The 16863-nt window shown below is 43.2% G+C and overlaps 1 protein-coding gene across 3 annotated transcripts in view; it reads right to left on the bottom strand.

The window, feature by feature from the left end:
• The window catches only part of LOC120415894 (choline-phosphate cytidylyltransferase B-like), a 70965-nt gene that overhangs the window by 24510 nt on the left and 29592 nt on the right, over positions 1-16863 (bottom strand). For all 3 annotated transcript variants that reach the window (XM_039577533.2, XM_052709424.1, XM_052709423.1), the window contains one exon: positions 11081-11199. In XM_039577533.2, coding sequence (XP_039433467.1) covers positions 11081-11199 — 119 coding nt within the window. The remainder of the gene's footprint in view (positions 1-11080; positions 11200-16863) is intronic.

Here is a 16863-nt window from a genome sequence, read left to right as displayed (position 1 = left end):
TCTTGTTTTATGATTTTCTTGTTTCATATTTGGTACTTAAATTTGCATTTATCTTGTTTAGTTTATGTTTGTTTTTGGTAGTATTTTTTGTATTTTTTCATGTTTTTATAGCCACTTTTTCATTTTTTTTGCTTGTTTTCACATTTTCTATTATAAAAAGGCACTATTATCATTTAAATTGTAAAAAATGCGTAGACGCATAGTGTGGTATACTAGAAAAATTACTGCATACTTCTTTTTACTGCATACTTCTTTTTACTTAAAATAAAGGAAATGTTAGTAAAAAACACAGCCAAAATTGACACCTAAAAAAATGACATTTTTAAAAGCATTTGCAAAGTCACATAAAACAAGTAAAACTTCGAACCCATTAATTTTCTATAATTTGAAGAGTTCTTCTTTCCAATGCTTTTTAAAGATCAAAAATTGGTTGAAAAATTGATGTTTGATGATTTTTTAAATCGAAGCCCGTCTAAAGGCGGGGTTGGGTTGTAGAGGGTTAAGATTGATGTATTCATTTGTGGGATTCTTAAAAGAATCGTAAATCGAAGGCAATATTTCAACATTTTTTTCAAATGCTCAACATTTTTGGATATTTAAACAGGTCTGAAGAGTCACGTATTTTCTGAAGCGATTCCGACTTCGGCATCTGGAAATATAGCAACTTCAACTCTGACTCCTGCTCCTGGAGATTTTACAAATCCGAATCCGACTCCAACTCTCAAAAAAAAAGATAACGGGCTCCACAAACTCCACAGTCACGATTTAAAGTGTGTTATGTATGCATCAAATGCTGGCTTATTACTGGACCGTTAAAATTGATGTACCAAATTTCTATCAAAGTCACCCCTGTTTGCGGTAGCACGCATGAGCTGAATCAACTGCACTTAACTGTTGTTTCAGGTGCTAACATGTCTTGTGACGCAGACCACGTTTGTAGATAAATCTAACAGTTTCTAAGAAAACAACAACAGCGACGATAATGGGCATTGCCAAACAATTAGCGACCAAGTGCCAAACAGAAATGGAACACAACGTCGTCAAGTCTCAATTTTCAGAACACAATTTCCAAAAGTCAACACCACGTGACACGCCGGTGAAGACTTTTTCCCGCGCTCCAACGAAAAAACCTGTTTCCCCAGCAGGAGATCAGCACATTCCTCATCCGGTTGACGTGCGCAAACCTGCTCAAGCCAGACTACAGACTGAAAGCATCGAGAGTCGCACAAGTTCACGTTCAAAACCAAACCACCACGTTGTTGTTTTTCCAGTTTGCCAACTCAGCGACCACCGCACACACCATGCTGCTGCTGTCCCATTTAAAAGTCATCGCGTGGTGTGGCCAAGACCTTGCGATCGTCGTGAAGTCGTGCTTTTTTCTTTTATTGTTTGAATATCGGTGGTTGGTGGAGTTTGATCTCGAACCTCCAAGACTTTTCCCCCTCAACACGATCGCTCTGCTTTCAACCAAACCCATTAGGAGGAGAAGTTTCGTGAGTTCCACCGCCACCGGCGATGGCATGTCGTACTTTTGACGAACCTTTGCGAAACTCTCGTTTCGGGGCCGTACGGACGAAGACCGCTTTTCGCCGGAATAATTACAAGCACAAGCTTGCAGTAGCGCTGGCAGCAGAGTTCACCGACTCACACAGGTGGTTTCAAGTTATGGCCGTAATTACACGTTTCGTTCGTGGCTTCATGGCTCGTAATGACGTCAGTCATTATTGTATCGCCCAGGTGAAGTTGGTCCGACCCGAAGTTGCATGCTAATTCTGGCAACAACTTCAAGAAAATAGAACAAACTTGAAGAAATTCCTTTCTCTCGATTTCTCGATCGGTTGTTGCCAAGCCACCCAGCTCTTCAGCTCGCGAACTCACGCGTGATCAACGCTGTGTAGATCAACGGCAAGAAGAAGACGTGGACTTGCGCGCGCGCGCATAAACCAAAAACCACATCAAAACTTCCACGCTGGTCATGCGTCATGCGGCGAGGTTCGTGCGTTGTCCGCTAGTGGCGCTGGCGTCGTCCGCCAATCTGAGCGAGTGTTATCGCATCGCGTCGAGTTGGTTGGTATTTCGTGCATTTTTGCTTTCGTCGGCGTTCATGTGGTCACTCACACTGCTCGGACGTGCAACACTGCCAAGCCTCTTCCCCAGGTCTTGTTGTTGTTTTTCAGCAAAATTGCAGCGCTATATTTACAGGTTGATGCACATCGGATGATCGCGCGCGATTAGGTCAACTCCGCGCTAGAAAAACACAGAGATGAGTGGATGATCCAACAGAGCACACCACCGGCGAGATAATCGCGTCATCAGGGCGCGACGACGACGCTGAACCGGTCGTCGTCGACATGTGCGACGTGACGTCACCGAGCTCTTTCAATGGAATTCCTTCCCAACCTTCACCAATATCTGCGTTGGTGACTTCGTAACCTAGTATTGGTAGAGCCACACTTGGCAGTATTGGAACCTACTGACTCCGGCGCGTGCGGATATTTTACACTTTCGGGGGGAGAAATCGCCGAGAAATCCGTCATGCCGATGATGCGTCACGATCGTTTTGGCGTTTCACTGGGAGGGGGCCTTGACGTTGACGTCGGCGTCGCGCCGCTCGCGGCAGCTATTCAGAGTCAGGCGAGCGGGTTCAAAGTACAAAACCGATTTAGTGTTTGCACTAGCATTAGTCGGGCCACTACAACACTATCACTGCTCGTTTTCTAGTCGTTGCTAGTTTGGACTATACGGTGTGTGGAATGAGATAACGAGTTGGAGGGAGCTAAAAGTGGTTGCTTCTGAATAGTTTGTAGAAAAGTGAAGCGAATCATTTAAAAATTCGAGCAAATGAAGTCATCAATGTGTTGTTCTCTAATATCATGATAAACGAGTAGGGAATTCCCACGTTAGTGTATTCCTCGCATTCAAACGAAAGTTGCTGTTTTTATTTTGAGCAACGAATCGTATGTCCGGTTAACTGTGCATAATTGGGCTGGCCATTGAAAAAAGGATAGTGAAATTGATCAATTTAGCATCATCCAAAGTTTCACAAAGGTTAGGAAATCTTTACTTTTAATGTTTGATTTTTTAAATGCTTTCCTGGATATAAAACGTTTTAAATGTCTTTTTAAGGGCCGGACAATTTCATAGAAGTATTAAGTATTAAGTCTAGACTGTTACGTGAAAACATGATTTTTAAATAATTAAGAGCAAGGAAAACTATCAAATCAGTATATGCTTTCAGAGCTAACAGTCATATGGTCTCACAAAAACTTTCCCATCATCAACCACTAATTTTAATTTTAAATTCAGGGTTGGAAAGATTTAACTTAGCGTTTAAGCTGGTATTAGATTATGACAAACAAACAAATTCGCACTTTTTGACAGTTTGCCTGCATTTGTTTGCAGAAATGTTTAGCCTGCAGACAATTTGCTTTGTTTGCGAGTTTGGCAAACCTCCAAATACGAAAAAAAACTTTAATACCTGCTTAACATTTTAAAAGGGCTAAGACACAAATTTTGAGCCTTTTGTAACGCAAAAAAAAAGGAAAATTTTAAAATTTCATATTTTAAGATTTTGTAGGATTGTAAAATTTCACAAAGGTTTTATTTTTTTAGATTTTTTTTATGATTGTAAAATTTTACAGAGATTTAATTTTTTAATATTTTTTTAAATGGTAAAATTTCCAAAAGATTTCATTTTTCAAATTTGAAAAACAAACCAATAGTTGTCGAGTTATCGTCAATGAAAAATTAAGACAGAGAGATTTTTTTAACCGTTTACTGCCCAAATACTTTTATTCTACAAAAAACTTCTCTTGTTTAGTTTTTTTTTCTTTTTTCATTTTTAAGTATTTTAATTTGCATTTATCTTGTTTAGTTCACGTTTGTTTTTGGTAGTATTTGGGTTATTTTGCCACCTTTTCAATTTTTTGCTTGTTTTTCACATTTTCTGCTATAAAATGGAACCATTATCATTTAAATTTTTGGCGTACATTTTTTTTCAATATTTTTGCCTTCCTCACCTTGCTGAGGAAAGGCTATAAAATCACTCGAAAAATGAAATTCTTAAGTTGACCTCCTAGACCCACCTTCATGTATACATATCGACTCAGAATCAAATTTTGAGCAAATGTCTGTGTGTATGGTGGGATGTTGATAAAAAAACTGCACTGAGTTATCTCGGCACTGGCTGACCCGATTTGGTTTTGGTCTCATTTGATCCGTCTTGGGGTCCCGTAAGTCGCTACTAAAAATGATAAAGTTCAGTTAAGTAATTCAAAAGTTATGCTAAAAAAACGATTTTAACAAAAGTCCAGAAGATTGTAAAAAGGGTGGTTTTTGTAAGAAATCCCATCATGTTACACATTTTTAGAAAGGTATTCGATAGACCTTTTCAACGAATTCAAAAGATTGTAGATCTGACAAACCTATCAAAAGTTATAAGCACTTAAGTGTTATTTATGAACTTTTTAGAGGCAGGATCTCATATATTTCGATGAAAACGTTGTCCGGATCTATCATGCGACTTGTCGTTGGGTAGGTAATCAAAAGACCTTTTCAACGAGTTCAATAGTTAGAAGATCTGACGACCCTATCAACAGTTATAAGCACTTAAGTGTTATTTATGTACTTTTTGGAGGCCGGATCTCACATATTTTGACAAAAACGTTGTCCGGATCTATCATGCGACCTGTCGTTGGATAAGTAATCAAAAGACCTTTCCAACGAGTTCAGTAGATTGAAGATCTTACAACCCTATCAAAAGTTATAAGCACTTAAGTGTTATTTATAAACTTTGTGGAGGCCGGATCTCAGATATTACCTAGCATTACACTCTAAATGTGAGTAAGGCACCAACATCCTAATGGTGGATTAAGTAACATTTTATTCTAAAATTCAATTGAGAAAGAGCTGGTTATTTCCTCACTGAGCAAAATGTCTTTTAAAAAACAACATAAACTCATCTCTTATCAACTAGATAATTGCTTTTATTAATATATACAAGAAATGAAAGTGTTCCAAAACATGTTTTAAAAGAAAGAGCTAACCCATTATTTTTGTTCCACAAGACAAGACAATGTGTAAACAAGCAGTCTATTCTGCTATGTGGATAATCAATGTAGTGAGCAAGAAAGACAGCTTGTTTACAAATCCACATTTGCATGTTAAAAATTTTGTTTTGATGAATTGTGCTTCATGCTTTTTCGAGTCCCTTATTCTATCAATTTCTCAAAATGAATGTTCAGAATTTAATCAAATAATCAGTAAATATTTTGCTTTGCTATGCAAAGTTATTTTACCACATTGGGCCAATTAATTTATGCGATTAATTTTCCTAAATAAATATTTTAGAATTTAAAGAACTTTTTTTTCGAAATTTTGACACAAGTTGAGTCAAAAGCTTAAAAAAAATCACGTGGGACAAGTATACAATTGTAAGCAATACACTGCCGTTCTACGCATAATTGTCCCATGTCATTTTTGGGCGATTTTGACTTTTTGACATTTTTAAGTTTAGTTTGTCGTATATTTTAAGAAAAACACATAAAACCTTGTACTTTGTTCGGAAACTCATTAAAAACAACACCAAGTCTGTTTGTCCCATCGTTACACTTCTACACCCAGAACTGGGCATCGGCATACGAGAGGATAAAGAGCACGATTCGGTAGTAAAATGGTACTGTGTGCGGACGGAGAGGATAAATCCAGAAATTACCGAGAGTACTTTACTCATGGTTCATTTTCCAAAAAAGTTCATCTATCAAAAAAAAAGTACCGGTACCGAGACTTGAACTCAAGACCTTCGGCATATTGAACCGTGCCTTTGCCGTATGGGCCACCATGGTTCGGTGACTAAGTGGCGGTCGTTTGTCCATATAAGCCACTCATAGGATGAACTGTTCCAATGAACGAATGAACACGCGAGAGGACTATACTCTCGAAATATAGCACTTTCCTCACGTTTAGTTTCGTGAGGACTATCCCCTCGTTCTTTAACTTTGGGTGTACGCATAATTGTCCCAACAAGTATTTTCATTCACGGAATCATTAGTTTAACGAAGCATTATGTCCTGCTTCGTATTGTATAGCAAGAGGATCATAAATAAGAGTGATAAACTACTAACTGGGGCGATTAGGGACACATATGGAGGAAAGGAACTCACGGGACAATTATGCGTAGAAACACAGAAATTGTTGCGTTTTTCTCAGTTGCACTTTTTGAACATGGGACAATTATGCGTAGAAATGCAGTACAGGAAAAAAAAGATCTTTCCTTTACAAAATTCCCCGATTATCTACGTAACAACCCATTCACACATGTGATCGTGCGTACGCTCCGTTCTTATCTAACCACTTAGCACGAGCTGCTGCAACCCGAAAAAAAACGAACGCAAATGTGAAGAACACGAAACAGAGCCGGAACCGCCTACTGCGGCTGTGTTGGTGTCTAACACTCTCGGAGTGGTTTTTTTGTTCATTTTTTTTTTTTGGTGGAAATATCACGTGTTCTTTGCACGCAGGCGACTAAATAAACGTGCTTGCGTAATCCGGTTCTATCTAGTCCTCTTTCGTGACTGATTCTTTTTTTTTGCTCGTATCGTTTGGCACAGTTGAAAATTGATTTTTGTTGTAACATTGTTTGGATAACGTTTTGTAGATTTAAACTTGATTTGATTTATATTTTAAATTAGACTCACATGTTTTTATCACATTTTTAGCAATTTTCACAGTGCAACCACCCACATTCTAAATGTCTATCTTTTGTCTAACTCAGACACACAACAATTTGCATGGTTCGCTTATTTTTAGCCATACAACCTTGAAGCGCTACCAGCCAGCCAGTCAGTAGCATTAGTGCGGTATCTTAAGTACGACTTTGGCGATGTGGCATCGAACGAGCGCTGTGCTGACACATCATCGCAAGTTAAGGTGCAACCACATTTAAAAAAAAATGTCAATCAACGTCATCGTAGAATCGTTGCATCACCCTTGAGATATCAGGTGTTAATCGGGATTTTGCGATACGGATTAGGTCGCGCTATCAGTCTCTTACTTAACTCCAAATTCCGGTCGGGAGATGTTCGGCCGGCTAAAAGTGAGTGCAGTGTTTGGTTGTTTTGAAAACACTGACATTATGTGACCTACTGAAAACAGCGCAGTGCATTCTTAATTTGCTATGCAACAATTTTCACCGGTTAACCCTCATCAGAGTTATTCATTTAAATTTGATTTTTATTTTATTTTTGAAAAAAAAGTTTCTTTTTTTTTTTTTTTTTTTTGGGAGGGTGATCCAGCCGCACATCGTTGATGTCGAAACCTCTAAACTGGGCCCTCGTCCTGTCACGTCCGTCAGTAGTCTTGTCGTACATTACAACTAGAATCAGATCTGCCAATGAATTAGTACACTTCGACCAAATAAACACTGACGCTGTATGGATCTGACTCTAGAATAAATGCACAGTTGTGTGTTATTCATAAGTCCAAAATGTTCAATTATTCATATAAGTCCAAATATTCATTTGCGGATAACTACCTAACTTGAATTGAATACAAGATTTAAAGCAACCTATCCGAAAGCTACTCTTATCTCAAATCCCCGACATTTTAATTATTAACCAAAAAAAACGTTTCTTTTAAAACCTGTCTGGCTTCTTTTAAAAACAAAAAAAAAAAATAACAGTTGATATTTTACAAGTCGTGAAATGAAAAAAAGACGACCATTTGATCGTCAAAACTCCAGTAGATCCTCGATTCGCAACAATGGTCGATACAATCATAATCCGACAACCGTTAGTTCAACAGATCAACGAATTTAGTCCGATATCATTTCACTATTGATTGATCGAGACTCTATGGAAATTTTGACAAATCAGAATGGTTTTTATGCTACTTGAATGAAAATCACCGATTCTGATAGAATTACTAAATTCACTGTTACTAATTTTGTCCCTAAATAACTAAAGGCAAAGTATAAAAAGTTGATATTTATAGTTAAAATTCTAAATTCTACAATCACTATTTTTTTAAACCCGCATCCTAACCTGACACCCACATTAAGATAGGGAAAAATCACATATGTAGCGGTTCATTGTACAAATGTGATATTTCCACTATCAGAGAACCTCCTTGTCTCGATGACAGCTTACCGGCCATCGATTAAGCCCTGAGACTACGCCAAAGTGGGTTCTCGCAGCATGAAGTGGTGTCCATGTGTAAAAATGGAAGCTTCAGCAATATACTGAACACTTCGATTTTAATTCCACATCGAATCAAATCATACTCTTTGCCAAACAAGCATCAAACCTATGACACTCATTATGACAAAGCCCAGGGTTATTTTTATTTATTTTTATTTTTGAAAAAAAAGTTTCATCACAAAATCATCGCTGTTTTCTTAAAACTTTTTCAAAAAATTCTGATAAAAAGTGAAGAAAACATGCAAATGTATCACAATGTAAAGCCATAAAGCAAAAAAAAAATAACATGTAATTTTTTTCAACATTTCAATGAGAAAAAGTGTTTTAAAATGCATTTTACATTAGTTCAGTTGTTTTGTAATCATTAGTTATCAAAAATGTTAAATTTGCGAAATTTCTTTTCGGTACATCGAAAATTTCAAACATTTAAAAGATTTTTAAATAAACCCAAATATTGAAAATACATTTTAAATTGACTCCAGCTGATTGCACTTGCATTTCCATTGAAATTTTGAAGTTTCGAAGAAGAGAGGATTTGGAGAATGATTGCGTAATTACGTATTACTTACACAAAACAAGTTTAATTTTGGAAAAACTTGGATGGTTGACTGTAACCCCTTTTTCGATATAATTATTCATTCAAAGTATCTAAGTTTTTTTTAACAATTTTCGCAATAATAATACGCAAAATCTGTCCACATTCCACGATGAGCAATTCTCAATAAAATCGGTCGATTTCGATTTTTTTTTTTGTATTTTTTTTTATTTACTCAAACTTTGTGGGGTGCCTTCTCTAAGACCAAAGAAGTGTAATTGGTTCACCCATTTAAGTCTCCATTCAATTTTGGCAGCTGTACATACAAAAATGGTACGCAAATGTTCGAAAATATGTAAATTTTGAGTTAATTTTCTGATGACTATTTAGAAAAAAATCTAATTTTATTTTTTTTAACCATTTCTTACAATTTGTTTATTTTGATTTTAATACCTCAAAGAATTGCTCCGTGGACCACAGATGAAGAGTAGGAACCAATCATCACCACTTCGCAAATTACAAATGTCTCTATCATGCTAGCCAATCACAGCGCCGGCCACGACCAGTGCGGATAAATAAAAAAGAAACATAAAAAAGTTTTTTAAGTCTCATTCAAACACTCCCACATTTTCTGATGCCAATATCTCAGTAACTAATGGTCAAATTTCATGATTTTCTTGAAAAAAATATTTTGAAAACTGTGGAAACAAAAAAACGAAAAACCTTTTAAGTGGGCATAATATTGAATGTTTGGCCCTTTTGTAATGTTAGTCACGACTCCAGAAGTTGTATTACTATGATTATTTTTTACTGTTGACAAACTGTCTTAAATATACACCCAATGTTAAAGAACGAGAAGAAACGCGAGGGAAGTGCTATTTTGCGAGAGTATAGTCCTCTCGCGTGTTCATTCGTTCATTGGAACAGTTCATCCTATTGAGTGGCTTATATGGGCAAATGACCGCCTCTTAGTCACCGAACCATGGTGGCCCATACGGCAAAGGCACGGTTCAATATGCCAAAGGTCTTGGGTTACTTTTTTTTACACCCCTTTTACACGGAGTTCACACACACTATCAAACGTTTGTTTTGAAAGTGTGCGTGAAAGCCGTGTAAAAAGTGACAGTTCCTCACTTTTTAGTTTGACTTTGACCAACTAACGGGGTACAAACTAAAAAAGTGTCAAACGAAAAAGTGACCAACCACCGAGGGTTCAGTGTATTAGGTTTCATCAACTTATGACAGCCGAAAAGCGGTTGAAAATATAGATTATCTGGTCACAATTTTCATCGAGATTACAAAAATCTGTATTGAAAAATGGACATAAAAAAACAGATAAAGATGCAATGTTATTCGACAGGGCTGCCAAATAAATTCTTTTTACCCATTCAAAAATCGAACCATGCTTTTGACAATTTTTGGTCGGTAGAAAGTGTCAAGGGTTAAGCAAATCGGTTAGAAAACAAAACCGTTAAATAACTCTCGTCTGTTCGTATGCAGCTGGGTAGCAGAAAATACTTTTCGAAGAACGAACAGCCCGAGCCACTAGGTGAAAGTGATATACACAAAAACATATGAGTAGAAAAGGGAAAACAACAAACCGGCACTGCCATCGTCAGTCATTATTTCTGGTCGAATTGCACGAAAGTTTGTCGTGGCTTCTTCAAGCAATTTAGTTGTTATATATTTAAACATTTGCAACATTGTTGAAGTGGGTTAAAGTGTTGCTTTTTGATTTCTTCTTCTTGAGTGAGAAATATCTTATTTAAATTTTATTTTATTTTTTTGAAATATTGACAGAAATGGAAACTTTTGTGGATTCTGACTTCTCAACAATATTTTTAAATCTTCACAAGGTAAGACCAATTAGCACCAGCTCTCGAAATGTTTGCCAGAACATCCTCTTTCCATTCTTATCACAAGCAGCAAAACAGCCAAAAGCAAACACATGACGTAATTTGGGAACCGTCAAGGCCAGGTATGGTCCGACACGAGATGTTTTCCTTTTTTTTCGACGCACCGTGCAAAGTCGAAAACACCTTGCCGAAAAGCTCCCGACACAGTCGTACGTTATCAATTTTACGTTTTCTTTGATAGCGTGAAACTTCACAATTTCTAATCTTAACTCGCTTTATCAAGCCCGATTAGCGAAAAATTGCGTTGCATTTTTGCGAAAGCACGCCATGTGTGGTTCGTGACTGCATCACGTGCACGAAACGTGCGCGTGACCTCCTCGAAATCAGTGTCAAGTGAGCGAAGGAGAGCAATTTTCAATCAGCACCAATAAAGGAACGCTTCTAGTTGATGAAGACGCGGTTTAGAATATAAGGATTGATTGTGGGGTACTTACGACTGGTGGGCTGTGCTCGACGCCACTTCCCAGCTGGCTGGATAGGCTGGACAGTGAGGCCACTGGAACGATTGGAGCGATGGTGGCGGCGGCGGGTCGCGACGAGGACGATGGCATGTCTGCAAATCAATAAAGGGATCGAAGGTTAATTCTCTGATGGACCAATTTTCTTAATATTTTTCAAAATTATTTCAATTAATATTCAGTAAAAGGAGAGAAAAAAAAGTATGAAAAATTCGCGGGAAACTTATATTTATTGATATTTTTAGGATCTGTATGGACATATAAAGCTAGCATTTTGGCCAAATATGGGCACTCTAAGCGGTCGTGTTTGGATAATCTGGAGTGTTCCTTAAAATTGACTAAAACCAAGTACACCAACGAGTAGAGAAACTTTTTGTGAACATTTCTGTTTATTTTCACTTTTGCTAAAAGTTGTTCTATTCCTTTTACAAGCATTAAAAAAAAATCCAAATGCATTCCAATCAGTCGAGTGCATTGGGCAACGCCGATTTTCCTATTTTCAGCTTAGTTCTTTTTTTCTTCAGCCCTCTTTTGGGTCTGCTTAGGGGAGCTGGGGGTAAGACGGCCACCCCACTGTTTTAATATGTATATTAATGAATATTACTAATATGTTTAGCAATACTGTTCATCATGCTAAATAATGCATATGGAGTCATCTTTGCCAAACATATTGTTTAAAATAGTAAAAAATAGCTCAAAAGAAACAAATAATTTTTGAACTTGAAACTGGATGATATTTTCATGAATTACAACTTAGGCATTTTTGTTAGATAACAATATTGTTTGGGTAGAACAAACGCAGTGTGTAGAATTTGACTTAAACCCCTTAACCGTGTACAGTCCACTTCCCAACACAACATCACACACACACTGACACAGAAAAAGGCCCAGTAAACGTCACTTCCCCCAAAAACTTCCGTTAGGAGAGATCATTCTCGAACGAGCAGAATAAAGAGAAACACGTTTTTTAGAGTTCGTCGCGACTTTCTTTATTTCGTTTCGACCGCAAACATTTATGGTCCTTCGCGAACCGAATAAGTTGAACCGTGCGATTTCCCGATGGAATCGATCACCGCGAAACGGAATTCTCTCTTTGCGAAAGTGAAACGCGAACTCGAAACCGCGGAACGAGTGAAGACGCAAAACCCCTCACTCTCTGAGGTCCGGGAGCGTCTGGTGCGCCTCGAGGCGCTGGGGAACAGTTTCTTCGACGTCCAGGACCAGTTCGAGGACGGAACCTCAGCGACCACCTTGGAAACCCTAGTCTCGGTCTTCGACTACCGGAAGGAGTTTGAAGATCGGTACTATGCAGCGAAGGCGATCTACGCTGCACTCGACGAAGGTTCCGGCGCCAGCGATCGATCGTTCGCTGAGCCGGCGAACAACCTAAAAACTGCGGTTGCGGCGCTGTTGGAAACGCAACGAGCGCTCCTGTCCAATCAAGCGGCCCACGCAGCCCAGCTGAACCAGATTCAGCAGGGAAACCCTCCTCCAGTAGGACAACCAGCTCAAGCACAACCGGATCCCTTCATCAACGTCCGGCTTCCTCCAATCAACATCCCGAAGTACGCGGGAGTCCGGAAAGAATGGCTTTCGTTCAAGGACCTGTTCGTCAGCACCATCCACAGCAAGGAGTCGCTGCGGCCATCGCAGAAGCTGCAGTACTTGAAGTCGCTGCTGGAGGGCGACGCAGCATCCCAAATCAGCTCATTCGGCATCTCGGATGACAACTACCCGCTGGCGTGGGACAAGCTGCTGAGGAAGTACGACCAGAAGAAGTACACCGTGTTCGCACTGGTGAAGGAGTTCCTGGACCAACCTGTCGTGTCAGACGCAACCGCTGGCAACCTCCAGAAGCTGGTCACGACCTCGGACGAGGTAGTTCGGCAGCTCGACGTCTTGGGCGAGCAGTACCAGTCGCGGGACCCCTGGCTGATCCAGCTGCTCCTGGAGAAGATCGACGAGGAGACGCAGGCGCTTTGGGCGCAAAAACTCGTCACTTTGGAGAACCCGAGCCTCACGGACTTCCTGAAGTTCCTTGAGGACCGGTGCGACGCCATCGAAACCTGCTCATCATTCACACGAAAGTGCACCTTGAGTGGAGCGGGGGCGAAGAAGGAGATACGAAAGCAGCCGGCCAAGCCAACTGAGAAGAAGGTGCAGAGCTACGTCGCAACACCGCAGCCCTGCCCAAAGTGTTCCAAAGAGCACTTGCTGTTCCTGTGCGAAGCGTTCAAGGCGTCCAGTGTCGCCGACCGTCGGGAGTTGGTGCAGAAGTCCAGACTTTGCTTCAACTGCCTGAGGACGTCGCACACGGCAAAAACCTGTTCCTCGAAGCACACCTGCAAGACTGATGGATGCAACCAGCGTCATCATACGCTCCTCTGTCAACACGGCGGCAGACAGGCAGCTACCGCAGGGCTTCCGGGTCAACAGCTAGCAGCGATGCCGGTCCAGCAACCGGCCATGGAAACTCAACCCACGGTTCCGAGTTTCAAGGCGGAGGTCACCAGTGATCCAGCCGTCAAGATCACCGTTCTACCCACTGCGCTCGTCAAGCTGCGCGGTAAGAATGGTGTCTTCCACACTGCTAGGGCGATGATAGACTCGTGCTCTGGCGCGTCGCTGATAAGCGAGGCCTGCATGACGCGACTCGGGATCAGCCGGAGCAACGCGCGGTTCCCAGTAACCGGAGTTGCCGGGACACAAGCAGGAACCACCCGGGGAATGGCGCTGCTGGAGATTGCACCCCGTTTCAGCGACGAAGTGGTGATGAAGACGCAGGCGTACGTGCTCGAAGTGTTGGCTCCCCCCACACCGTGCCAAAGCTTCAAGCCCAAGCAATTGGAACTACTCCGAGGGCTCCAGCTAGCCGATCCGGAGTACTACAAAACGGGACCGGTAGACGTCATCCTAGGCGCCGAGCTGTTCCTGCCGATTCTACAAGCGGGCCAGGTCACAGACGAGGACGGTCTACCCGTGGCCCAGAAGTCATCGCTCGGCTGGCTCGTCGCCGGCAAGTTCGGTGGTGAAACAGTGCTGCAAACAAATCTGGTGTCCTTTACGGTGCAGCTGGATGTCAACATTGACCAGACGCTGCGCAAGTTTTGGGAAACCGAAGAAGTGCCTGCGGCCAAGGTACTCACTGCCGACGAGAAGCGCGCTGTTGACATCTTCAACACAACCACCAGGCGCAACGACGAGGGCCGATTCGTGGTTCGGCTCCCCTTCGACGACTCCAAGCCGGCATTGGGCGACTCGCTCGGTGCGGCACTCAGAAGGCTGCATGCGATGGAGCGGAAGTTCCTCTCGAATCCGCCGTTCAAGCAAGCCTACCGCAACTTCATGTCCGAGTACCAGCAACTGGGACACATGGAGCTCATCCCGCAATCCGAAGTCGACAAGCACCCCAGCGAGTGCTTCTATTTGCCTCACCACGCAGTCCAGAAGGAGGACAGTTCAACAACGAAGTTGCGTGTCGTCTTCGATGGCTCGTGCAGAACCAGTTCTGGTTTGTCGTTGAACGACCGGTTGCTGATTGGTCCAAACAACAACGAAGACCTGTACGACGTCTACTGCCGCTTCCGCACCTACCCCGTGGTCTTCGTGAGAGACATCGAGAAGATGTACAGGCAAGTACGGGTGGACAAGCAGGACACGGATTTCCAGCGGATCGTCTGGCGCGATGATCCCGAACAACCGGTGCAGCACTACCGTCTGACGACGGTGACGTACGGCACATCAAGCGCAGCCTACTTAGCGACCGAGTCTCTCCGACAAGCGGCCCGAGACAACGCTGAGAAGCACCCCGTAGCAGCTGACAGGATCCTCAAAGGGTTCTACGTGGACGACCTGATGTCCGGCGCCGACACAGTTGAAGAAGCTCAAGAGCTAGCTGGCCAGATCACAACCATCCTGGGCGAAGCTGGATTCGTCCTCCGAAAGTGGTCCTCCAACGCACCCGAGCTGCTGGAGAACATCGCAGACAGCCGACAGGGACCAGTCCCTGTTGAGTTCACGAACGTGACAGCGTCGGTCAAGGCACTTGGGATTCACTGGTCTCCAACTAGTGACTGGTTCGAGTTCAAGGTCAACCTGGACATCAACAGCCCGAACACGAAGCGTCAACTCCTCTCCGACGCATCCAGGCTATTCGACCCGTTCGGATGGCTCGCTCCAGTGATCGTCAAGATCAAAATCATCTTCCAACTGCTGTGGCTGTACGACTTGCTGTGGGACGACCCGCTGCCACCCCTTCCCGAAGCAGATTGGAACACCATCAAGCAAACGCTTCACCTGCTGGAGCGGATTCGCGTGCCCCGCCGAATTCCAGCCTTCAACGGCAAGTTGCAGCTGCTCGGATTCTCGGACGCCTCGGAGTCGGCGTACTCTGCGGTTGTCTACGGCCGGTCTGCGGACCGCAACGGGAAAATCCACATCGTGCTGATTTGCGCTAAAACCAAGGTTGCGCCAATTCAGCAGATCTGCGTCCCAAAGCTCGAACTCAACGGTTCCTGGCTGCTGGCCGCCCTAATGAAGCGAGTCTCCCTCGCTTTGTGCCACCTCGAGCTGCAACACTTTGCCTTCACGGACTCGGCAATCGTACTGGAATGGTTGTCGGCGCACCCCCGCAAGTGGAAGACTTTCGTCGCCAATCGAACGTCAGCGATCCTGGACTTCCTGCCCAGGAGCATGTGGCACCATGTGTCATCGAAGGACAACCCGGCCGACTGTGCGTCGCGAGGGATCTCGCCGCTTGAGCTGCTCAACCATCCGCTGTGGTGGGACTCCCCCTACTGGGCCCACAGCAAGCAGTCGTTCTTGGAACACTGCGCAGCACCAGCACCGAAGGCACCACCCCTCGAAGAACGACAGATTCGCACATTCTGTCTGGAGATTGGCACCCCGCGTAGCAACTTCACCCTGGAGCGCTACCTTCTCGATCGGTTCTCCTCGCTACGCCGCTGCACTCGGACGCTGGCGACGATCCGACGGTTCCTGTTCAACCTGGCGCGACCGAAGGTGGAGCGCTTAACCGGACCGCTGACACCGGCGGAACTCAAGGTATCTGGTCTACTACTCGTACGACTGGCACAACACGAAGCATTTGCGAAGGAGATTACCTGCCTGCGCAAATCGACCGAGGTATCCAACAAAGGCAAGCTGCGCCCGCTCTTTCCGTTCATCGACCGGGACGGAACGCTACGTGTCGGTGGAAGGCTGCAGAACGCCGACATCCCTTACGACATGAGACACCCGCCCATTCTGCCGCAGCAGCACCGACTGACAACACTTGTCATTCAAGACCTTCACCTGGACAACCTACACGCAGGGCCTACCTTGGTGATCTCAACCCTCAACCAGCGCTTTTGGGTGATGGGATGCCAGGCGGTCGTGCGACAGCAACTGCAAAAGTGCGTCCGCTGCTGCCGAATGAAAGCCAGAACCGCTCAGCAGCTGATGGGAAGTCTTCCGGCGGTGCGAACAACGCCGGCCAGAGCATTCGTCCACGTCGGAGTCGACTACGCAGGACCAATCCTCGTCAAGAGCGGCAACCCAAGGAAACCACACGTGACAAAGGGCTACATCGCAGTGTTCGTATGTCTCTGTACGAAAGCTGTGCACTTGGAAGTCGCCGGCGACCTGTCTACGAAGGCATTCTTCGGTGCACTCAAACGGTTCATCGCCAGGAGAGGACTGTGCTCCGAGATATGGTCCGACAACGGGACGAACTTCGTCGGAGCCGATCGGCAGATGCA

Source organism: Culex pipiens, chromosome 3 (genome assembly GCF_016801865.2).
Source record: "Culex pipiens pallens isolate TS chromosome 3, TS_CPP_V2, whole genome shotgun sequence".
Lineage (NCBI taxonomy): Eukaryota > Metazoa > Arthropoda > Insecta > Diptera > Culicidae > Culex > Culex pipiens.
Note: the sequence above shows the minus strand (reverse complement) of the source record. Positions and strands in the feature narration are given on the sequence as shown.